The sequence below is a fragment of the Marmota monax genome, unplaced genomic scaffold, assembly GCF_021218885.2.
Source record: "Marmota monax isolate L192 unplaced genomic scaffold, Marmota_monax_Labrador192_F-V1.1 WCK01_AAM20220418_F8-fsc00005, whole genome shotgun sequence".
Taxonomy (NCBI): domain Eukaryota; kingdom Metazoa; phylum Chordata; class Mammalia; order Rodentia; family Sciuridae; genus Marmota; species Marmota monax.
This window is the reverse complement of record NW_026692254.1, coordinates 31841420-31866265: the sequence shown is the minus strand read 5'-3', so window position 1 is coordinate 31866265 and position 24846 is coordinate 31841420. Positions and strand designations below refer to the sequence as shown.

Below are 24846 nucleotides of genomic sequence, written 5' to 3'. Positions count from 1 at the left end.
TAAAATCATGGCATTTGCAGGGAAATGGATGGCATTAGAGCAGATTGTGCTAAGTGAAGTTAGCCAATCCCCAAAAAACAAATACTGAATGTCTTCTCTGATATAAGGGGGGGTGACTCAAAATTGGGAAGAGAGGAAGAGCATGGAAAGATTTCCTCTACATAGGGAAGAGGGTTGGGAGGGAAAGGGAAGGGAGAAAGGGAATTGCATGGATGGTGGAAGGAGACGCTCATTGTTATACAAAATACACGTAAGAATATGTGAGGGAAAAAAAGAATAGCAGTACCTTAGATTAGGTAGAGAGAAGTGATGGGAAGGGAGAGATTGGGGAGATAGGAAGGATAGTAGAATGAAGCAGACATTTTTATTATTACTGTGTGTATATATGTGACTGCATGACCAATGGGATTCTGCAACCTGTTTACTCAGAAAAATGAGATATTGTATCCCATGTGATTCAAATGTATGATATGTCTAGGTCATTGTAGGTCATGTGTAACTAATTAAAACAAAAAAATAATTGTAGATAGGTGAAACATAACTGGAAGATGAAGGTCACTGGGGTTTATATTTCATCCTTTGGGGTTTGTATTTTGCCCCTGGTTCCTTGGGCTTTCTCTACTGTATCCTGGCTGCCATGATCTCAGCAGCTTTCCCCTACCATGCCCTCTGCCATGGTGCTCCTTCACCACTTCAGGCCCAGAGCCCTGGAGTGGCCAGCAATGGACTGAACCTCTGAACTGTGAGGCCTCCTCTAAGTTGTTCTTCTCAGGCTCTTTGACTACTGAATGAAATAGTAATGTACAGTGAGAAGCTGACTAACATGTCTCATATTGTTCTGCAGTAGGCTGCAACATTCTTAAATTAATAACATCCTATTTTAAACTTTTTAAGTTATAAACTTTAACATTTTCCCCCTTTAGTATTATTTCCTAGAAATGAAATTTAGGGTCAAAAGATAGGTGTAGTTTTAAGCTTGAGATCTGTATGGCCAAATTTTAGTAACTAATATTCCTTCAACAATATATATGAATACCTATTTCTTCAATCACAGGCCACACTGGATTGTAATTTTTTAAACATAATTGTAATGCAGATTCTTTTCTAGTCCCCATTTCTCCCCACCGATTTTGGGTTTCTTTCTGTCTTGCTTTGCACCCAGGACCAGTTATACAATTTGTGGGGCTCTGTATAAAAAGATAATGTGGGAGCCCTGTTCAGAACGATTAAGAATTTCCAAATGTCAGCAGCCAAACCAAGCTGGGACTTTTCCAGTTACAACCCTGGTGGCCTCATAGGCTTCATGCCCACGAAGCCAGCTCTGTTTGTACCCTGGGACCTGACCCCTTCCTACAGAGTCACCCTCTGATTTCTGGTTGAGTTCAGTCACTGAGAGACTTCCACAGGATACTGGTGGTGGAAGAGAGCTGCTGGGGTATTTCTTTCCTGTCCTCTGGCTTGACAGCTTCCAGTACTTAAGGAGGCCTTGCTAGTCTCCTAACTCTGCCCAGCCCTGTAAATTGGCCCTCTGTTCAATTCTCAAAATCCAAGCCCAGTATGTCTTTTGCATCTTGCTCAAACCATGACTGATGCACTGCTTTATAAAGTAAACCAAAAAGAGGTCCTCCACACACAGGTGAAGTCGAAACCTTCTTCATATATTTATTACATATATACCATATGTTTTTGCTGAGCTCGCCTAGTTTTCTATTGTCATTCATTCATTTTAAAAAAGCCTCTTGGTTAAATTAATATTTCACAGTAATATTTCTTAAAATACTTTTTCAAATTTGTTGTTATTTTAATTTTTTAACCTAAGATATCTTAACCTTTATATCATCAAATTTTTTTGATCTTTTTTTTTTTTTGATGTGAAAGCTTCTCTGCAGATCTGAACCCGTAGCAGGAACAGGAGCCCCTGCACCCCCATGCATGAGGGTTGCCTAGATCATATAGGGCCCAAGCAGAGGTGGGTGTGGCCTGAGCATCTTGGTGCTGGATTTGCCCATCGCTCTGCAGTTGACTGACTCTGTGAGCCGTTCCAAAGTTGCAGCCTGTTTGCATGTCCTTATTTCCTCTGAACCCAAACCACGCAGTGCTGTCCTTCTTCAAACTGCAGGTCAACCTTGCACTGCCATGGTCAGAAAATGGAGTGACTGGGATCCTGGAGGCCTGGATTATCATCCAGACTTCTTTGTTTGCTGCTCTGAAGCCCTCTGAGGTTCCATTTCCTCACTGATGCATAAGAGAGGAAACTCCACCAGGTTCCCCCCCCCCCCAAACTAATGATGGCTGTCTGCATCATCTGGAGAGCCTGACAAACATACAGGTTGCCCCTGACCATGCCAGTGTGGAGAATGAACTCAGTAGATTGAGTAGGGCACTGAAATCTGCCTTCTTATTAAACACCCAGAAAAATATGACGCACAGGAAAATTTGGCTCTCCTCCCAACTCTGACCCATAATGATGTGTCTCCCTTTCCAGAGTGTGGTTTTCTAAATCATCTGGCTTCTACTCTCTCTTGGTCCACTGGGATACACTGACCACCTACCTGTACTGAAGCCACTGCTGGGAGCAGCTGTCCTGGCAGGGAAATGTTTCCTCCGTCACTCTTGGAGCCCTGATGGACCAAGAATCTCCCTTTTCCATCACTCCTCCATCCCTTTTGTCACTTCCCTTTTGGCATCTCACATTCTGTCACGCTCATTCTCTCCTCTTTTTTTCTCAACCTACCCTGGCTAGTGGCTTCCTCTCTTCAGCTTATAAGCAACCTAAAGTCTTTCCTATCCTAAAAATAAAAGCAAACCCCAAACCTTGGTCCATTCTTTATTTTCTCTGAACTACCATTTATCTCATTTTTCCCTTGGGGGAATTTTCCACATAGGCCTGTCCGCTGACTTGAGGGATGCTGTAGTAGTCCTTTTAAAAAAATATTTTTAGCCCTTTTTAAAAATTGTTCAAATTTTGAGTTGCTGAGGGTGACCTCAAACTTGCAATCCTCCTGCCTCAGCCTCCCAAATTGTTATGATTACAGGAGTGTGCCACTGTGCCTAGCATCACCTGTTTCTGTTAACTTTTAAAAATATGGCTACTAGAAAAATTTCAATTGTATTTCAGCTGGGTGGTGCTGCTCCAGACAATTGTGGGTTAAATCAGATAATCTGTGAGGGTTTTCCAACTGTATGCAGTTGTATGCAGTGAGTTCCTGGTTGGGCGAAATGAAGTCTGGAATTCCCATGAAGAAGAGGAAGTGGAATTCTTTGCATTTTCTTAGATCCCAAAGATTTGAGTCGCCTCTTTGTGGGAGGTGTGCACATACCTGTGTGTGAATTTGTGTATAAGAAGTAGATGACTTGTTTGGGAGGTTGGAGGATCCCCTGATCCTCCCCGTCCCTGCCTGGTCTTCCCCTTTGTCGCCCTTGGTTCAGTTCCACCTGTCCTGGGGACACTTGGGGCTTTTTTCCTCTCTCTCCTTGCTGCTTGACGTGCAGGAGATGCATGTGAACTCTTGCAGAGTTGATCTGCAATAAGGGGTGCATGAACAGAGAGAATAAAAATGCCACCCAGGTCTTCAACAGCCGTCTCTCCCCATCGTGCACCTGTTACCGGATGCTAAAGGGTTTATGTTTGCATCAGCCCTGGCTAATGAGGGTTCGGTGGGGGCTGATTTTGTTCCTTATGGAGCTTTTCATCTTGAGAACACAAATGATCTCTGCCTGCTTTTCCTCTCTTGGTTTAGGTGTTAATCCCTATTGCACAGGAGAAATTGATTTTCCAATGACCAAGAAATCTGCAGCTTCCACTGATAGACAGCCTTATTCTCTGTGTAGTAGCCGGAAATCCCTCTCTCAACAACTGGACTGTCCAGCAGGAAAGGCTGCGGTAAGAAGAAAGGGAGGGGAAGCTGGGGAATTGGGAGGAAAGGGAGGAGCCAATGTTAGTAGTGGCTGAGGAAATTTTCCCAAAAGTCCTGTGTCCTGTGTCCTGCCCAGAAGAGGGTCTTGAATCACATTAGGCAAAGAACCACAGTAGGAATGGACATCTATTGAGCGCCCTCTCGTGCCAAGAACTTGTAACTGCAGCCACTTCTATGCAATTAGGAAGCAATAGGTAGTAAAACTCCTTATGTGCAGGCTCATAAGGCATTATGTGGACCCCTTTGTTTCATCCGCACAATAATCCGCAGCGGTAGGCCAGGGGACTGCAGCTTGGACAGGTTAAGGAATTTATGCAAGTTCACACTGCTAATAAGTAACAGGGCTGGGACTTGAAGTCAGCTTTATGACTCCAAAGCCTATGCATCCTATGATTAGGATTACCTTATAAACATTGTCACTATTCTTAAAACAAGCTGAGAAAGGAACACATGATTAGACCCATTTCACAGTGTGCAAACAGGTGTGGCAGGCCATGTCCTTCTCATCTACAGGACATCAGCTTGCAGATTGGGAGCTGAACAGACACAAAGCACAGTGTCCTCTGCACATGCCACTCCCTCCTGCCTGTGACGCCCCCTCCTGTCCTTTCCCTGAGCATTTTCTCAGTGACTCATGCTGCCACTCATATCACACAGTGTCCTCTGTCTGTAGTGTCTTGTCCCTTCTCTCATCTCTGTTACTAGAAATGTTGCCCCCAAACCTTCCCAACACCTCCCCTGCCTGGAAGCATTCCAGGTACCCCCAGCTGAATGGGCTCATGATCTTTTTAAATGCTCATCAAGAGGTGCCTGTATCTCTCTCACAGTGTTTACCAGCTTGGCTTGTTAGTGCCATTTGTTTTAGTGCCTGACCTCCCAGCTGACCATGGGCTCTCCAAAGATGGGCTCCAAAGTCCAATTTGTTTGATTCCTTGCATGGTACATGGTAGATGCTCAGTAAATTTTATTTCTATTTTCCCTTCCCTTCCTTAGATCATTATTTTTCACTTGCAAACTGGCCATGTTGGTGTCCCAGTGTCAGAAGAAGATGCTTTCAAAGTGACTCCCTGAGCTGAGATCTCTCTCAACCCCTGAGTTTCTGGAAGCCCACTGGAGCCATCTAAAATCTAACATCTGCAGCCAGTACTTGTCCTTAAGGCTTGGGATACTGATAGGGAGGCACTTCCTGAGAAGTTGGCCTCTTATCTTTGATGGCTCATACTTTAGGGTTCTAGTCTCTGGAAACAGGCTCATCTGGCCAGTATGGATGGGCTACAGGTCAGTTGGTAGAAGCTATCTGGAAGGATGTGTTGAAGAGCATCAAAAGGGCCACATCTAACCCCTTAATGTTTAATCCAAAGCATCCAGGGGCCCTATCATCCATCTATCTATGTATCTATCTATCTATCATAATGGGCCACGTAAGTATGGAGGTGGGTGAATCTCAAGATCTTCAGGCTGAATTAGCAAGCTGGAGACCCAGAAGGCATTATGAGGACAAGAAGAGCTAAAGGTTTAGTTCAAGTCCAAGTTCAGAGGTCTGAGACCCAGGAGGACTGATGGTATAGTTTCTGACTGAAGTTCTGCAGGTTTAAGACCCAGGAAGAACCAATATTTCAGCTGGAATCTAAGGGCAGGAGGTGAGCTGCCACAGGTTGTAGGTGGTCAGGCAGGATGGAATCTCTTACTTAAGAGAGTGTCAGGCTTCTGCTCTATTCAGGCCTTCAACTAACTGGCTGAGGCCCATCCACATCAGGAAAGGTAATTTACTTTGTCTACTGATTTAAATGTTAATCTCATTCAAAAGCACCCTTGAAAACACACAGAACAATCCAGATATGGTGGCATGTACCTGAAATCCCAGCTACTGAGGCAGGAGGATTTTAAGTTTGAGATAAGCTTAGCAACTTATTGAGACTCTGGCTCAAAATAAGATTTAAAAGGGCTGGGAATGTAGCTTCTTTGTAAAATACATGCCTATCATGTGTAAGGCCCTGGTTTGATCCACAGCACTGAAAAAAAAAAAAGAATGTTTGACTAAATATCTGGAAACCTCATGGCCTTGTTAAGTTAGCACATAAAATTAGCTATTACAGATGCCCACATGCAGTTCATTTGTCTTCAAACCAACACTCAAGGGCAATGGAGAGGAGAAGAGCTGCTTCTAGAAAGGAGGGAGGGAAAGTGGGGCCCACAGCCTTGGGAGGAGCTTAGGGCTACAGGACTTATTTGGTGGGTACCTTTTGGGAGCTCACCCAACTATATGTGGGCAGCTGCAAGCCAGCAAGAGAAGAGCACTGAGAGATGATGAGCTGCTTGTCCAGGCAGTGACAGTAATGAGCAAACCTGCATCCTAGGTTTGCTACCTGTCAGTCATGTTTTATGTAGATTCTTTTATTTAATTGTCATCCAGAGAGGTATAAAACCAAGAGAGTACAACCAAAACAGGTCAGCACTTTTTTAAAATATTTTTTTTTTAGTTGTCAAAGGACTTTTATTTTTATTTATTTATTTATTTGTTTGTTTATATGTGGTACTGAGGATCAAACCCAGGGCCTCACACATGCCAGGCAAGTGCTCTACCACGGAGCAACAACCCCAGCCCCGGTCAGTACTTTTAATAGCCATCATTTATAGGTGACAAAACCAAGGCTCAGAGAAATTAAGTGGTGTTCCTAGGTGACCTAATCAGTGGGTGGGGGAGCAGCAGGATGTGAAGGCAGGCAGATTCAGAGCCCATGCTGTCCTCCATGGCTCTCCTGCCTCCTCTGCCCAGGTACCCTGGGGATAGAGTCTGCCCAGGAGTCAGCAGCCCAGGCTCTTGGTCCTACCTTGCAGCATCCCAGAGCTCAGTGAGTTGGAACCATTTAACTGCCTGGTATATTTGCAACTTGTGTTCACTTTGGTCGACATACAGGAAGCCCCAAAGAGTCTTTCTAGGTCGTAGAAGGTTAAAAGAAGCAGTAGCAATAAGAAGCGTCTATGAAGCATGTTCTAAGCACTTTCCTAGAACTAGTCTCCAAAACAACACTTTTAGGCAGGCCCTGTTAGAACCATGATCTTACAGTGGAGGAAACTGAGGGACAGTTGCCTAAGCTACTTCCCTAGGGTCACCAGCTGATAACTGACTGAGCCATGAAAAGAATCCAGGCAAGGAGGTTCCAGAGCACCCTCTTAATCACGAGCTGTACTGCCTTCTCTGGGGCAGCTCCCTGGGGCATAGTATGCCTCTGTATAGCATCCTTTGCTTATCCTGTGCACATAGCTAACCACCTGTCTTCCTCCCCCAGAATTTAAATTCCAACTTTATAAATCTTTGGGTTTCTGCATTCTGGGCCACTACCCGGTACCTACTGTAAATGTTTCTTGAATTGAATACCATTTGTAGAGTGCATCCCTGCCAGTTGGATCTTGGCTTTGGGGACTTGTCCTGGGGCAGTGTGGTCTGTGACCTTAAGCCTTTGCTGCTGGGAGACAGGCTGAGGACAGCTGGCTCCTTGGGCTCCTGGGACCAGCCCCTGCCCACCAGAGTGCCAGATTCCATTAACCATGTTCTAGTTCTTGTGCTGTGGGCTCTGGGGAGAGAGGGGACTTGGCTCCTGTCCCTGTCTGGGTCTTCTGCCTTCCCTGGGACGTGTGTGCTGTTGTTCCACATGGTTCATCTCTGCCTGCCCTGGTTCCTTGTTGCAGAGCGCTTCGAGACCAACACGGTCACTGAGCACAGCTCAGCTTGGGCAGCCATCTGGGGGCCTCCAGGCTTCGGTCATCTCCAACATCGTGCTGATGAAGGGCCAGGCCAAGGTGAGCAAGGACCACTGCCAACAGGGAGTCCCGGAGCAGCACCTCCTGAGGAGTTACTTCTTCATGGGAACAGGCGAATCAGGCATCCCCATGAGTCAGAAAAATTGTCTTTTGAACTCAGAGCCAGCTGAGTTTCAAGCAACACACGTTCTTCTCATTAGACGAAGTGATCATTTTTTCTCATTGAGGACACCATTCTCCACCCACTGCCTTATCACTTTCAAAGCTTATTCCCTAATTCATTCTTGGCATGATATTTTTCAGGCCTCTTTTTATCTGTTGCATAAACCTAAATCCTTTACATAGATTTATGGGTCCTAATTTCACCTCTACAAGTTAGATGTTGGAAGAAGAAAGTTGGGCTCATATACAAGTTTAAAAATATGTATACCACCAGCTATGTGTGGATAATTCCACGGTCTATGGTGCTTTTTGGTATTAGTGGGAGCTTCCTGAGTATCCAAGATGACTTTAGCTCTCCATCAATGCTGAGGCACCATGCTTATTTCTGCCCTATAATTGAGGAATATCAAAGGGGAAACAGAAGTGTTGGTGGTGGAGGAGCATCCCAAATGTTCCTTTGTGCTGACCCCAAACATACTCATGCATGGGGTTGACATGTTCCTAAAATAATTAGAAGAGGCATAAAAGTTCTCAGACTAACCCAAGATGCCCAGGTGCTGATCTAATGAAAGCCTGGTTTCTTTAGTCCATCTAATATGGTTTTGGTGTGTGGTGGGAGGAAGGGATTTAAGCAGTGCTTATGGTCTTTCAAGGGCAGAGTTCCACCACACACCTGGACTCCTCTTTCCCTCTGACTCCAGTTTCTTCTCACTCCTGGGAGCTTAGAGAATAACAAAAAAGGTCAGATGTGAGGAATCCTGGAATGAGTGCCCCTCAGATCACCAGGGAGTAACTATCTCCTCTGTGGTTTACTCTGAACAGCCTCACCTTCTGATTAGTCAAATCACAACACTTTCTCTCCTTGAATTTAGAGAGAAGTACTTTTTGAAAAGTTGATTTTTAATTTTTTTTGTAACGCTCAAAAGAAAACAAAATGGAAAAGGGCATTTAAACTCATGAAAAGATGACCAAAAGTGGTTTAGATGATCCTGGTGTATAATAACATTCAATAAATCTTCTTTATGGAGCCCCAGGATGAGATAAGATATGTTATTTGGTGTCAGAAGCCTGGAAAACAAAGCAGAGGAAATACATTCAGAAATGAGGGAGACCTACCATGTCCAGCTATGCAGTCTATACACCTATGACCTCATCAATAGCAAGGATGACAGGTAGGGGTGAGGCTGGAGTTGAGATCAGGAGAGGAAGAATCAGAGCTAGAAAGACAGGTAGGTGATGGAGGCAGAGTCAGAATCAAGTCAGACAATAAAACCAGCTACCCAAACCCAGGCCTTGTGCTCAGTGCTTTGTGAGGGAACCCCATGACTCCCCACAACAACCCCATTAGCATCTCCCTTTTATAGAAGTGGAGACTAAGGGTCTGGTAGGTTATGGGGCCTGTCCAAGGTCACATGGTGAGCGAGCAACTGACTCAGGCAATGGCCCTGGACTCCCTGACCCCTGGGTCCCATTCTCACCATTATCCTGTCCAGAGCAATAATTTCAACCAGGATCAAGCTGGGGTCAGCTGTGTTACTCCGGGTAGTTTTTATCCCTGTCATCCTGAAACACACATCACCTTCACCAGAAGCTTTGAATAGCACCCTGACCAATGGCCTTCCTGGAAAGTACAGGCTCACCTCATGGCCTGTGGCATCTTGAAGATGGTTAACAGGCCACCGTCACCATGGTCCAGGAGGAATGCTACTAATCAGTTCCAAGCAGCTGCTGGACAGAGATAAATTGCCAATAGCAGTGCTGCTATTCCATTCACTTTAAGTGTGTCTAGGAGCCAAGCTACTGGCCATGACCTGGTACACTGGTGAGTTGAACCCAAAGACCTGGCTTTATTCCTCAAGATGTGTGTTTTGATCACTTGCCAGAAGCCAGACATTGACAAATAAGCTTCACTTTATGCCTTCAGATTGTTCATAGTCTGGAAACAAGTACCTTGAGGATCAGCTAAGCCTGCCCAAGAAGTTTTCTTTAGCAAAGTGAAGCACATTGTGCTTGAATTTCCTTTGCTGCTCCCTGGGTCTGTCCTAGTCTTTTGGTTACCTCCCTGGTGGGTCTGTAGGGGAAGCCAAACCTTCTCTCCTTTCTCTTCCTCCTGTAGGCCTCATTCCCTCCTTCTTTCTCCTACACCTGACCTTCTCTGCACTGCCTCCTAGAAGATGTCTGCTAGGCCCCAGGTTCTTCCCAGAGCCACCTGCACATCCCAGGATGTGTTTGTCAACTTGTGGGAATGACCTGGTAAAACGATGGGGCAGACAGCAGTGTAGGTTCAGGCAGGAGAACACATGACTGAAGTGATGTCCTTGAGAGGCAGAGGGGTGGGAGGCAGAACAGAAAGGGGACAAGGGGGCCTTTGGTAGGAGAAGGGACAATTTTCCCATGGTAAGTTGCTGCTATTGCTAATGTCCTTGATGTCTTCAATGCTGTTTCCAGGCATATTGTTTGAAGCACATTGTGCTTGAATTACCTACCTGTGGGTTAGGTAACATCATCATCATTTTACAACAGGGAACTTCAGGTTCAATAAAGAAGAATGAAATTATGTCATTTGCAGGAAAATGGATGGAACTTGAAAGCATTGTGTTTAAACAAAACAAGCCAGACTCAGAAAGTCAAGGGACACATATTTTTTTCTTATGTGAAAGCAGGAGGAGAAAAAAAGGAGGAGAGGAAGGAATTTCATGAAAAAAGATGGGGAGACCAGTAGAAGAGAAAGGAACAGGAGTAGGGAGGAAAGGAGGAAAAGGAAGGTTCTGGGGAATGAAATTGACCAAAGTATGTTGTGTGCATGGATGAATGCCACAACAAATTCCACTATTATGTATAATTATAATGCTCTAATATAAAATTTAAAAAAAGAAAAGGAAATTGAGACTGACAAGCAAGAAGTGATACGACCTTAGTCACCAAATGGAAAGGTAGAGAGCTAGGGTCTAATCCCCACCCAGCCTCCTTTAGTGTCAGAAGCATCAGATTAATGTGAGAACTTCAGACACCATTCAGGCCAGCTGGATGGCATGCTACTGAGCCTCCCATTCCTTTGTTAATCCCAAAGACATATGAGACTAAAGGTGCCTCCTCCCTTTCTGACTCCTTGGTTCAGGCCAAGGCATGCTCTCTAGAAACATCTGCCCAGGGAGCAGCATAAACCCTCCTGAATCCCACCTTCTCCTCTTCTTTCCCCAGGGCCTCGGCTTCAGCATCGTTGGGGGAAAGGACAGCATTTATGGCCCCATTGGGATTTATGTCAAAACCATCTTTGCAGGGGGAGCTGCAGCGGCTGATGGAAGGCTACAGGAAGGTAGATTTCCTATCCCTTATGAGACCCTGGTTGAAAAATCAAAAGCAGAATCCAGAATCATTAAAGTTATAGAAGACACTGGAGATGCAAAACGTGTCATAAGCACTCAGAACACAGCTTCTGTGGATGTGGGGTTCTGCTGGCAGTGGGGACTCTCCCCCAAGAACTCCATTGTGATGGGCCCATCAGCCCCTGGCACCATCACCTCCCAGCTGGTCCTGTTGCCAGCTTGGGACTGAAGGCTGGTCTTCTCCCTCCCCTTCCTTACCCTGCTCTCTGCTGCCTTCCCTGTCTTTCCAAGGTTCTTTCTTAATTGCTGGGATTCACTGCCATCCCCTTCCTTCCCTTCTTACTCCCTAACCTACGAGTATGGAAAAACCAGGTTCAATTCTTCTAACAGATGAGTTGGGTAAATATTCTCTGAGAGCTTCCAGAGGACTAGGTTCTAAGAATACATGAAAGTATTAAACATGACCCCTCTTTTGAAGGGCTCATAGTCTACCATGTGGCAACCACCCCGCTCTGACCACCCTTATGCACCCCAACTGTCTCCTCCAAACTCCTTCTTATCTCCATGGAACAAAAGCTCCCAGCCATCCCAGAGTGAGCAACCTGGGGAACAAAGCTGCCTGTCTTCTTGTCCCAGAGGGCAGAAACAGCATTCCACCTCTACTCACAGTCATATTTGGATTATTAGGCAATAGGCTTGACCAAAGGAGCTCTCTGGATCTCACTAGGAGGCAAAGTTCAAGGGCATGAAGCCATGGAGCAGACTGAGCCACTGCAAGCCAGGGACTGGTTTACCTATTGGGGGTCTGAAGAGAAGTGACTTCACAGAATTACTTTTCCCTGTAAGGTCAGTGTCTGCAGGCTATGTTGGCAGCCTAACCATCTTGAATAGCCTGACTTGTTTAAAACAGGGCATGCACACTGTAGTGTGCTGTAGCCCATTGGCCAAAACACCACGAGCAAAGAATATTTCCACATTTCTAAATGGTTAAAAAATTCAAAACTGCTTTTGATCCTTTTGTGACCTATGAAAATGAAATGAAATATAAATTTCAGGATAATATAAAATATAAATTTCATTTAACGCAATCATGTCCCTTCAGTTACCTACCGTTTCTGGCTTCCACTGTGCTATAAGGGCAGCATGGAATAACTGTAACAGAGACTGTGTGGTTCACAAAGATGAAAATATTTACTGTTTCTCTCTGTACAGAAAATGTTTGCCAACCCCAACATGATGCAGCATTAGGCATATGGGTTTCATTGTGTGGGCAGCGGAAGCCTTTGAAGGCTTTTTATCATTTGAGAGGGATCAGCTACAGAGGTTTTGGATGATTCACTTCTCAGACTGTAGGATGCAGTGCGCTGGCAGGAGAGCAGAAGTGGGAAGAGCAGCCAAGAGGCCAGTGGGGGAGCCAGGCTCAGCTCCTACGGGCTGCCCAAAGGCAGTAACCCTGTGAAGAGGCAGGGACAGATGAGAGAAGTGACAGAGCCTGAGAAGAGAGGCAATAAGTGAAGGATGGGTTAGGAGAAACTTGAAGGTTTCTGGTCTTAGTCAACTGGAGAAAGAGGAAGAGGAAGAGGAGGCAGTGGGAAGATGTTTAGGTCAAAACTGCAGAGAGAAGACTGATGTGCCCAGGTGACCACAAGGTGGCGCTGTCTATTAGGCCAATGAAAATTTGGGCTACTGCTCAGGAAGGATTCGAATTGAATTTGAATTTGAGGGTCATCAAAATTTTGGAAATAACTGAAGTTACACAGTGAGTGAAAGCAGCAAAAAATGAGTGGAAAAGAGAGAGGAGATACAGACACGGCACAATTCTAGAGAAATAGCTACATCAAGAGTAGGCAGACAGGAGCCCAGGCCCAGGTCAGGCCCAGGACCACACCCGCTGACAGAAACCCATGTTGGAGCCCAGGCCCTGGCCTAGGACTGTCGCTTGGACCTGTGAGGGAGCCCAGGTCCAGGACCACCCACCAGCCAAATCAGGAGCCTAGGCCCCATCTCTGGAAGTGGTTGCCAACATCCATTTTGGGACACCCCCACTGCCATCTTGAGTTACCACTGCTGTTGCTGCCACCACCTTTAGTTTCAGTAGCGTCCATCTGGGGACATGGGCTGGGGACTGGAAGCGCAATACCAAAGTGAGGTACAGGTGATCTGCATGGACACTACCAGATTGCAGGTTAGAAACTGTAATATCTGAGATCTGCACTGCAAGAAAGGACGACACATAGACAACACGAAATAAAACAAAGGAAGAAAGTTCCCCAAACAAACCAGGATACTACAACAATAGAATCCATTGACAGAACAGTTGATGAAATGTCAGAGAAGGAGTTCAGAATGTACATAATTAAAATGACCTGTGAATTAAAGAATGACATAAAAGAGAAAAGACAGGCAAAATTTAATTACTCTGACAAAGAGATAAAGAGCAAATGCAGGCATCCATTGATCACACCAACAAAGGGTAAAGGGAGAAAATACAGGTGGCAAAAGATTACTTCAAGAAAGAGAGATTTTGGAAAAAAAATCAATCAGAAATCCTTGAAATGAAGGAAACAATAAACCAAATAAAAAACTCAAAAGAAAGCATCACCAGTAGACTAGATCACTTGGAAGACAGAATGTCAGATAATGAAGACAAAATATACAATCCTGAACATTTATTGGGTTAGATGAAGGCACAGAGATTCAAACCAAAGGAATGCACAATCTCTTCAATGAAATAATATAAGAAAATTTCCCAAACATGAAGAATGAATTGGAAATTCAAATATAAGAGGCTTATAGGACCTCAAATGTACAAAATTACAACAGATCTACACCAAGTCACATTATAAGGAAAATGCCTAGCATACAGAATAAGGATAGAATCTTAAAAGTCATGAGAGAGGAATCAAATTACATAAAAGAGGAGACCAATTTGGATCTAAGCCGATTTTAAAACCCAGACCTTCAAAGGCAGGAAATCCTGGAACAACATATACCAAGCTCTGAAAGAAAATGGATGCCAACTAAGAATCTAATATCCAGCAAAATTAAGTTTTAGATTTAATGAAAAAATAAAAACCTTTCATGCTAAACAAAAGTTAGAAGAATTTACAGCAAGAAAGCCAGTATACAGAGCATTCTCAGCAAAATATTCCAGGAGGACGAAATGGAAAACAACAATGAAAATCAGCAAAGGGAGGAACTACACTAAAAGAAAGGCCGATCAAAGGAGAAACCAAGTCAAGTTAAAAGCCAAAAAGAAACCCAAATGACCAGGAATACAAATCATATTACAGTAATAACCCTGAATGTGAATGGCCTAAACTCATCAATTAAAAGACATAGACTGGAGGATTGGACTTTTTTTTTTTAAAAAAAGACCCAACAATATTCTGCCTTCAAGAGACTCATTTCACAGGAAAAGACATCCACAGACTGAAGGTTAAAGGGTGGGAAAAAGCATACTATTCACATGGACTTCGTAAACAAGCAGGGGTTTCCATCCTCATATTAGATAAAGTGAACTTCAAACCAAAGTTAGTGAAAAAGGATAAAGAAGGACATTTCATACTGATTAAGGGATTAATACATCAATAAGACATTACAATCATAAATATCTATGCCCCAAAACAACTGAGCACCTATGTATATCAAACAAACCCATCTTAACTACAAGAATCAAATAGACCACAATACACTAATATTGGGTGACTTTAATACACCTCTCTCACCACTGGATAGATCTTCCAAACAAAAACTAAACAAAGAAACTACAGAACTCTATAAAACAATTAATAATTTGTACTTAACCGACATATATAGAATATTCCATCCATCAATGAACAAACACAATTTCTTCTCAGCAGCACATGGATCCTTCTCCAAAATATACCATATGACTTAAAGCAATTCTTAGCAAATACAAAAAAGTAGAGATACTACCCTGCATTTTATCTGACCATAATGGAATAAAATTAGAAATCAATGGTAAAATGAAAAATAGAAGCTACTCCAGCACCTGGAGACTAAATAATATACTATTGAATGCTGCATGAATAACAAAAACATCACAGAGGAGATAAAAAAATTTTTAGGGGTCAATGAGAACTCTGATACAACTTATAAAAATCTCTGGGATACTATGAAGGCAGTGCTAAGAGAAAGATTCATTGCATTAATGGACTCATTAATGCTCATTCATTAAAAGAAGAAAAAGTCAACAAGTAAAAGGCCTGACATTACATCTCAAAGCCCTAGAAAAAAGAGAACAAGCCAACACCAAAAATAGAAGAAGGTAGGAAATAATTAAAATCAGGGCAAAAATCAACAAAATTGAAATAAAATAAACAATTTAAGAAATTGATGGGCTGGGGATGTGGCTCAAGCGGTAGTGCACTCGCCTGGCATGCGCAGAGCGCTGGGTTCGATCCTCAGCATCACATAAAACTAAAATAAAGATGTTGTGTCCACCGAAAACTAAAAAATAAATATTAAAAAATTCTCTCTCTCTCTCTCTCTCTCTCTCTCTCTCTCTCCTCTCTTTAAAAAAAATAAATAGACAAAACAAAAAGCTGTTTCTTTGACTAAATTAACAAACCCTTAGCCACCCTAATGAAAAGAAGGAGAGAAAAATCTCAAATTACTAAAATTCATGATGATAAAGAAAGTATCATGACAAACACTATTGAAATACAGAAGACAATTAGAAACTATTTTGAAAATGTATACTCCAGTAAAATAGAAAACCTTGAATACATTGATAAGTTTCTAGAGGCATATGATCACCCCAAACTGAGTCAAGAGGTCATACGCAATTTAAACATATCAATTTCAAGCAAGGAAATAAAAGATGTCATCAAATGCCTACCAACCAAGAAAAGCTGAGAACCAGACAGATTCACAGCTGAGTTCTACAAGACCTACAAAGAAGAATTAATACCAATACTTCTCAAATTATTCCATGAAATAGAAAAGGAAGGAACGCTTCCAAACACATTCTATGAAGCTAGTATCATCCGCATACCAAAACTAGGCAGAGACATATCAAGGAAAGAAAATTTCAGACCAATATCCCTGGTGAACGAAGATGTAAACATTCTCAATAAAATTCTAGCAAATAGAATACAAAAACTTATTTAAAAAATAGTGCAGCATGATCAAGTGGCGTTCATTTCAGGGTGCAAGTTTGGTTCAACATATGGAAATCAATAAATGTAATTCATCACATCAATAGACTTAAGGATAAGAATCATATAATTATATCCATTGATTCAGAGAAAGCATTTAACAAAATACAACACCCTTTCATGTTCAAAACACTAGAAAAATGAGGGATAGTAGGAACATACCTCAACGCTGTAAAAGCTATCCATGCTAAACCTAAGGCCAACATCATTTAAATGTAGAAAAATTGGAATCATTCCCTCTAAAAACTGGAACAAGACAGGGATGTCCTCTTTCACCACTTCTATTCAACATAGTCTTTGAAACTCTAGCCAGAGTAATTAGACAGATGAAAGAAATTAAAGGGATATGGATAGGAAAATAAGAACTCAAAACTATTATTATTTGCTGACAATATGATTCTATGCTTAGAGGATCCAAAAAACTCCACCAGAAAACATCTATAATTAATAAACGAATTCAGCAAAGTAGTAGGATATAAAATCAATACCCTTAAATCAAATTCATTTCTATGTATCAGTGATGAATCCTCTGAAAGAGAAATTAGAAAAACTACCCCATTCACAGTAGTCTAAAAATAAAATAAAATACCTGGGGATCAATTTAACAAAATAGGTGAAAGACCTCTAAAATGAAAACTACAGAACACTACAGAAAGAAATTGAAGAAGAACTTAGAAGATGGAAAGATCTCCCATGCTGTTGGGTAGGCAAAATTAATATTGTCAAAATGGCCATACTATCCAAAGTGCTATACAGATTCAATGCAATTCCAATTAAAATATTGGAAAGTCATATACAGCAGAATGAAACAAAACCCCTATCTCTCACCATGCACAAAACTCAACTCAAAGTGGATCAAGGACCTAAGAATTAGACCAGAGACTCTGTGCCTAATAGAGGAAAAAGTAGGCCCAAATCTTCATCACGTCTGATTAGGCTCCGACTTCCTTAACAAGACTCCTAAAGTGCAAGAAATAAAATCAAGAATCAATAAATGCAATGGATTCAATCTAAAAAGCCTCTTCTCAGCAAAAGAAACAATCAATGAGGTAAAGAGAAACTCTACATTTTGGGAGCAAATTTTTGCCACACACACATCAGATAGAGCACTAATCTCCAGGATATATAAAGAACTCAAAAAACTTAATGCTAAAACCCCCCAAAACCCAATCAATAAATGGGCAAAGGAGCTGAACAGACATGTCTCAGAAGAAGATATACAATCAATCCATAAATATATGAAAAAAAGTTCAACATCTCTAGTAATTAGAGAAATGCAAATCAAAACTACTCTGAGATTTCATCTCATGCCAGTCAGAATGGTAGTTATGAAGATACAAACAACAATATGTGTTGTCGAGGATGTGGGGGAAAGGCACACTCATCCATTGCTGGTAGGACTGCAAATTGGTGCAACCAATCTGGAAAACAGTGTGGAGATTCCTTAGAAAACTTGGGATGTAACCACCATTTGATCCAGCTATCCCACTCCTCAATCTATACCCAAAGGACTTTAAAACAGCATAACTATAGTAACGCAGCCACATCCATGTTTATAGAAGCTCAATTCACAATAGTTAAACTGTGGAAGCAACCTAGATGTCCCTCAATAGATGACTGGATACAGAAACTGTGGTATCAATACACAATGGAATATTACCCAGCATTAAAAGAGAATATAATTATGGCATTTGCAGGTGAATGAATGGAGTTGGATAATATCATGCTAAATGAAGTAAGCCAATCCCCCAATACCAAAGGCCAAATATTCTCTCTGATAAGTGGATACTGATCCATAATGGGGCAGGGAGCATGAGGAAAATGGAGGAACTATGATTGGGCAAAGGGAAGAGAAGGGAGGGGAAGGGACATGGGGGCAGGAAAGATGGTGGAATGAGATGGATATCATTACCCTAGGTACATGTGTGATTGCACATATGGTGTGACACTACATCATGTACAACCAGAGAAGTGAAAAGTTGTGTTGCAATTGCATACAATGAATCAAAATGCATCCTGATGCCATATATACCTAATTAGAATAAATATATAATTAACATTAAAAAAAAAGAGTAGGCAGACAATAGGAGCCAATGAGAGAAAGTAAGAAAAGTAGAATCAGAATCTGGAGAGCATAGCCTTATTTGTTTCATTTTCTTACTTGTTTGGGTTTAAGCATAGTACCAGGGAGAAGTTGAGGTGGCAAGAAAAGATGGTTTTGTATTTTCTTTTCTTCCCTGAGTGCAAGCCTGCCCAAATCCAATGCCCTTGTATTTGCCTGGGTATTTGTCTCCCATAGTTAATAACAATGATAAAAAATGAAGAATTTCAATGAGCCGAGACATTCTGATAGTGTGCAGTCCCTGGTTCAAGCCTCAAGTAATTGGCCAAATTGCCTTTTGTAATCTTTTTTTCAGCAGTGAAGTTTCCAAATCTACTCTTGAGTCCATGGGGGGATATACTGGTGGGGACAAAAGTTTGTTGTACAGATCAAGGCTGTACAATAGCCCTTATACCAGCTCCAAAAAATGATTGTGTAAGATGTATTTGGCAAAATCAGGCAGATCAATTCTCACTGGACATGTCCCAATAAGGAAAGGACAGAAGAGTACAGAACTGGGCTACATGACCATGTTGGGTTCAGCCCCTTACATAATTAAGAATGGACATGCTGCTGCTTTTTCTTTGTCTAACATTTTTTCAGCCCACATTACTTTTGAACATTTTTTTAATGTGTCTGTTGTCACTCCTGGATTTGAAGACTCACAAGGACAAGGGCTGGGTCATTCCATTTTTTTTTTTTTACTCTGGTTCCAATGACCTGCCATGCTGAGCTGATGGATGGAGTTGGATAATATCATGCTAAACGAAGTAAGCCAATCCCCCAAAACCAATATTTTCCACTGTGCCTCTACCCTCTATGGCCACACATAGACGTGTTGGATGAAATAATACATCTGAACTCAAAGGAAAGAGATGGGAATGACAAGCTGCCAGAAGGCAAAGAGAGCTTTAAATCCAAACGAGGCAAACTCAAGAGTTGATGATGTGGTGGCCCGGAAGGCTGCTGGACTGTTACAGACCCTAAGGGATGTGTCCTCTGTTCCCATTTGAGTCCTTGGGTCCATGTGAGGCTCTGAGAATCTGCACAAAGCCCTGATACTAAAAGAGCTATGACTCATGAAAGGCCAACAGGCCCCAGGGAAGCAATAAGGAAACTTGACTTTGCTCATGACTTTTTTTTTTTTTTAATGGTCCTGGGCATTGAACCCATGGGTGCTCAACCACTGAGCTACATCCCCAACCTCTTCTATTTTTTATTTTGAGACAGATTCTCACTGAGTTGCCCAGACTGGCCTAAAACTTATGAGCTTCCTGCCTCAGCCTTCTGAGTCTCTGGTATCCACCACCACATCTGGTTGCCCATGACACTTGAGTGGGGAAAACATCTCTCACAAGGAAATAAACATCAATGCCTGTATCATATGTGGTCTCAAAGATCATATTTATAGTCTCTGTGGAGAACATAAATCCCCAATCTGGGAAATCAATATTAAATTGATTTCCCTAGGGGTTCCTAGTAGAAATAAAGGAAAAACTGGGTGACCTGAGGTATATGGGAATCCCACAGGACAACAGAAACACTCTGAAAAATAAATTTACAATAAAGGTCACATATTACCTCAGAAGGGTCAGCAGAAATAACACAGAGGAATATTGGCCCTCAAAAATAATATAATAGAATAATATAAAAGAGACAATAGAATTACTGTGTTTAAAATAATTTTAAGTGATAAAAGAAGGAATATAAACTGTAAGGAATAAACAGAACACAAGGAAAAATAGATTAATGTGAAAAAAGTGGTTTCTGGATTTCTTTTTTAAAGCATAGTAATTTCCGTGAAGTATCAATTGATTGGTGAGACAACAGATTCAATGCAGCTATAAGAAAAATTAGTGAACTAGAAATTATCCAGGAGACTACACAGAGCAACAAAGATTAAAAAGAAGAGCATTAAAGAGACAGGGAGAACACAGCAAAAGGTCTAAAATATATCCAATAGAAATTTTAGAAAAAAAAATAGTGAAAAGAGAAGAATAATACCCAAAGAGAGTAAATTTTCCAGAATTTATTTAATGCATGAAACTATAGCTTGAGGAAGAAGAGGATTTTCTTCTGCCCTAGGACACCATAGTGAAACTGCAGAATATCAAAGACAAAGGAAAAAAAATCTTTAAAACAATGAGAGCAAATGTATAGATTATATACACTGTAACCATAATTAGTGACAGCAAAGTCAGTATAAAAATAGCCTTTGCATTTGAATTGCTCAGCACAGTGTGGAATGAAGAGAAAGTGTTCCTTGTTTGTATGTTGAATAAATTGAATGAAAGGGAGAAAGTGGTTTTCATTCACATAAAAATAGACTTCTGGATAGAGAAAAAAAAATTATCCTAGGGGTATACTGTTAGGAAGAAAATCCTTGAAGTTGAAAGATACAAGTCCTAATTCTCTTTACTTTGTGACCTGGGATTTCTCTGAGCTGTTTTTTCCTCTGTAAGTGAGGCCCACATTGCATTCTGGAAATACCACATCCAACCCACATCTATTGAGCATTTTGTTGACCTTACCCACAATTGGCTCTGGGTTATCATCTAATATGAAGAAGTCCCTCTCCTCAAAGATCTGTCACCCTGGCCATGGAATGATTTTTGCAGGTTACTGATTACCACACAGTGTGACGAGTGCTACAATGTGGTAGGTACAGAGTGCCATGAGCATTACGAAAACAAAAACAAAAATCAAAACACAAAAAAAGGATAAAGATAACAGGGGCTGAAAGGTTAAGAGAGAGTTGGGTGGAGAAGGTAAGAAAAGTACATTTTAGTTGAGAAAATGGCATGGGCCAGGCATTTAACTGCATAGACCATTGTGAAAATGCAGATCATATTGAAAATGATACATGGGAGCAAAGGTGTGAGGGTCAGGGAGGCAGGGAGGGTGAATATGAAGCAAGGAGACCTGATTAGGCCACTGCTGATCCTGCCTCTCAAAATTGTTCTTCTCTGTACAAAACGTTGGGCAGTGGTAAGACCAGAGTTCAAAGTAAGAGCTTTGACCTGTGATTGACAAAATTATTCCGCTTATCTCAACAGGTGATGAAATTCTGGAGCTCAATGGTGAATCGATGGCTGGATTAACACATCAGGATGCTTTGCAGAAGTTCAAGGTGACTGTTTCTAATTACCATCTGGTCAAACCCCAGGGCCTTCAGGAAACCACATCAACTGCTCCCCGCTTTACATGAAGGGTCCCTAGCTGATGCTGCTCTTGAGCACAGTGTTAAAATGTCATTACTCAGAAAATCAGAATGTAATCAGGATTGTTTTGGGGGAATATTTGAACTACTTAAAATGTATAAAGCTATGTTAAAACAGTATGCATAATACTCTATGTATTTAGACTCATATATTTATAAATATGTTTGGGGGTTTTAAAACATCACTCAAAGATATTTTTGAGTCTCCATCTAGTTGGTTCAATTTAAGACTACTTTGTAATGCACATACATATCTATGTGTGAATATATATACATATATATATATATATATATATATATACTTATGTGTCTGCTTATATGCTATGTAATATACAGCATAATAAACACTGCACATAATATATAATATGTAGTACTCATGCATGTATATCTGGTATATGACATTTATCATATATTACATATAATATATAATACTGTGTGTCATAAATATTATGTACAATGCTATAATGCAATGTCATACATGATGTTTTATATTATATGTAGCCTATAATGTACGATATGTAATAGAGTACTTTTGTGTGTGTCATATATGTCGCATATATGAATAATACACATGTTTATATATGACACACACATTGAGCTGCATTTCCTTTATAAAGTATTTTATTACTGTCACTCATGAAGGACAGTCTGCCTCACTGGCCCTGGCATTGCTGATGGGTATTGTCACACTCTCCCTTTTCTTTCAGCAAGCCAAGAAAGGGCTCCTCACCCTAACCGTGAGGACCCGCCTGACAGCGCCCCCTGCCCTGGGCAGCCACCTGTCTCCACCCCTGTGCCGCTCCCTGAGCTCCAGCACGTGTGTCGCCAAGGACAGCAGCCTCTTTGCCCTGGAAAGCCCTGCGTCTCCTGCCAGCATTGCCAAACCCAATTACAGAGTCATGGTGGAGGTTTCCCTGAAGAAAGGTAAGAGTGCTGACCACTGGAGGCTCTGCCAGCATCGCCCAGCCTCCTTCCAGGTTTCCATACCTGGCTGAGTTCAGGCTTCCCTGTTGGAATCAGCTCAGGGTGGGCAGGATGCTCTCAACTAGCAGACCCCATGGCTGTTGCTGGGCTGGGATGAGTAGAAGGTTGAGTTTTCTGCTTCTAGAAGCTCAAGACAAACTGTCCAAATCTAGTCAATGTGTCCTGCAGTGGTGGAAAGAAAACAAAACAAACATAGATAAGTGGAGGGGAGGAAATGGATATAAGGGACAAGGCTTTGTAGCCTTGCAGCTAATGTATTCAGTGTCCTTGGCAGGTCACTTAATCTCTCTGGGCCCCTGTTTTCTTACCCAGACAAGAGAATTGAAGTTCTGACATTTGAGAGTCACAGCCATTCATTGTGTCACCACAGGCCCATGGCTAACAAACCCCAGAGAGCCCACAAAGTCCTTTCTACCAAAGTTCAACTGTGCTGAGACCAGAATGATGGAGAGGAGGCAGCTAGTCACAGAGTTGAGCTCCAGCAGAGGGGTCATGTGTTCTAGGAACAGAGGGAGGGTCAGCATGGCCAAAGCAAGGTGAACAGAGTGAGTGATGACATTAGAGTACTTGGCATTCAGCCATTTGGGTCTGAGCATAGGAATAGTGCTTTGGAGAGAAGTAGATGGATTGAGATGAACTGTAGAGAGAGGAGAAGAGGGTGTGGAATTAATTCATTGCACAGGAGTTTGCCTGATGTATGTCTTAGCTCCCCTGCTGTACTAGAAGCTCCTGGAAGACTCAGACATCTCTGTGTGCCGAGGCCTGTCGCGGTGTTGTAGATAAGTGCAAGGTGCATATGGGTGTGTGCAGGTGTGCTGTGAATAGGGTTCATGCAGGGAGTTTTCTGAGTAGGCATGGCCTCAGAGTGGTGTTTCCTCTGATTATTGGTATCAGAAGCACCTGTATGGAGGGTCTTTGCCTTCTTGATTTAAATAAGCCTCTTCTTATTCTTAGACTCTACCCCAACAGATTTTGATGCAGCCATTTGGGCTGAGGCTCAGGAATCTATATTTTAAATAAGGACTCCAGGTGATTCTGATGCCCATTAAGCTGAAGAACTCTTGCTGGAGTCAGGAAGCTCATCTAGGGTTCTGAGCTGTGTTGGTGGCTCATGTCACAGCCCAAATTCTTTACCTGTAGAATAGGGTCACTAACAATGGCCCATGACATCCTTCAGGTGGCTTTTTGGGAGAACCAGAATCAAAAAGGTAAAAATATTCATGAAAGTGCTTTGTAAAACATGAGAAAAACTACTGAGGAGGTCTTCCTTTCACTCTGTGACCACTCCATCTAGTCCTTCCTGCTGACTGCTTCTCGTTCTCCAGGCCTTTGCTGTGAGACCTGAAGTGGCCTTCCTGTCACCTTCCAGCAAACCCCTCGTTTTTCCCCTTCTGTATTCTGTAGGATCCCCATGGCCCTAATACCACCTATATGCTGCTACAAACTTTTAACTTTAGTCCCTCTTTCTGCCTGGGTTTTGGGCCACTCTCTGCTGTACAGGTTGGCTCAGATACCTCCTGGCATCACAAGTGCAACTTGGGTGTAACTGAACACTGGGTCCTCATCCTCATCATCGCTGTCCTCCCTGGACTTCCCTGTTTTGGTAAACAGCATCATCATCTATTCAGTTATTTTGATTTTTATTTATGAAACCCCTGTATTTCATCCCTCAGAAAGTCTGTCTTCAACAGATATTTCACACACATAGATTTCTCTTTCTTCATTAGTGGTGAAGCCAAAGCCACTGTTGTCTTGCTCAGCAGTGCCACTCCACTGGCCTCCATGTTTCCCCCTCTTAAACACCATCGTTCTTTCTCCAACATGTGCAACAGAAGACGTTAGGTCACGCCACTGCCTTGCTCACAGATCTCCATGGCATGTCTGCAGTATGGAGTAGCATCGTTTCAGTCATGCCCTTGCTTACAAAGCCTTGTTTAATCCAGTCCTTGATTCTGCCATTTGTCATCTCATGCCACGCTCCTGTGACTGACCATGCCCTTCCTAACTTGCAACATGGCATGCTTTTTCTCACCCTTTGCCTTGTGCATTGGCTGTTTCTCTTGCTGGAATGCTCTGCCCTGTCTCCTCATTCCTAGCTCTTTCTTGTCATCCACATTTTAGCCTAAACATCATTGTCTCCTCTGAGGCCCATAGTGACCATCCTGTCACCTTATAGCACATTCCTCATTGA

The 24846-nt window shown here is 42.3% G+C and overlaps 1 protein-coding gene across 3 annotated transcripts in view; it reads left to right on the top strand.

Annotated features, from left to right (window-relative positions):
- The window catches only part of Il16 (interleukin 16), a 128225-nt gene that overhangs the window by 76770 nt on the left and 26609 nt on the right, over positions 1-24846 (top strand). For all 3 annotated transcript variants that reach the window (XR_006850448.2, XM_046438479.2, XM_046438470.2), the window contains exons 4-8: positions 3741-3883; positions 7608-7718; positions 11043-11157; positions 21508-21581; positions 22379-22595. Coding sequence is in view for 2 of the 3 variants with exons in the window: in XM_046438479.2 (XP_046294435.2) it covers positions 3741-3883; positions 7608-7718; positions 11043-11157; positions 21508-21581; positions 22379-22595 (660 nt within the window). In the remaining variant the exon portion in view is untranslated. The remainder of the gene's footprint in view (positions 1-3740; positions 3884-7607; positions 7719-11042; positions 11158-21507; positions 21582-22378; positions 22596-24846) is intronic.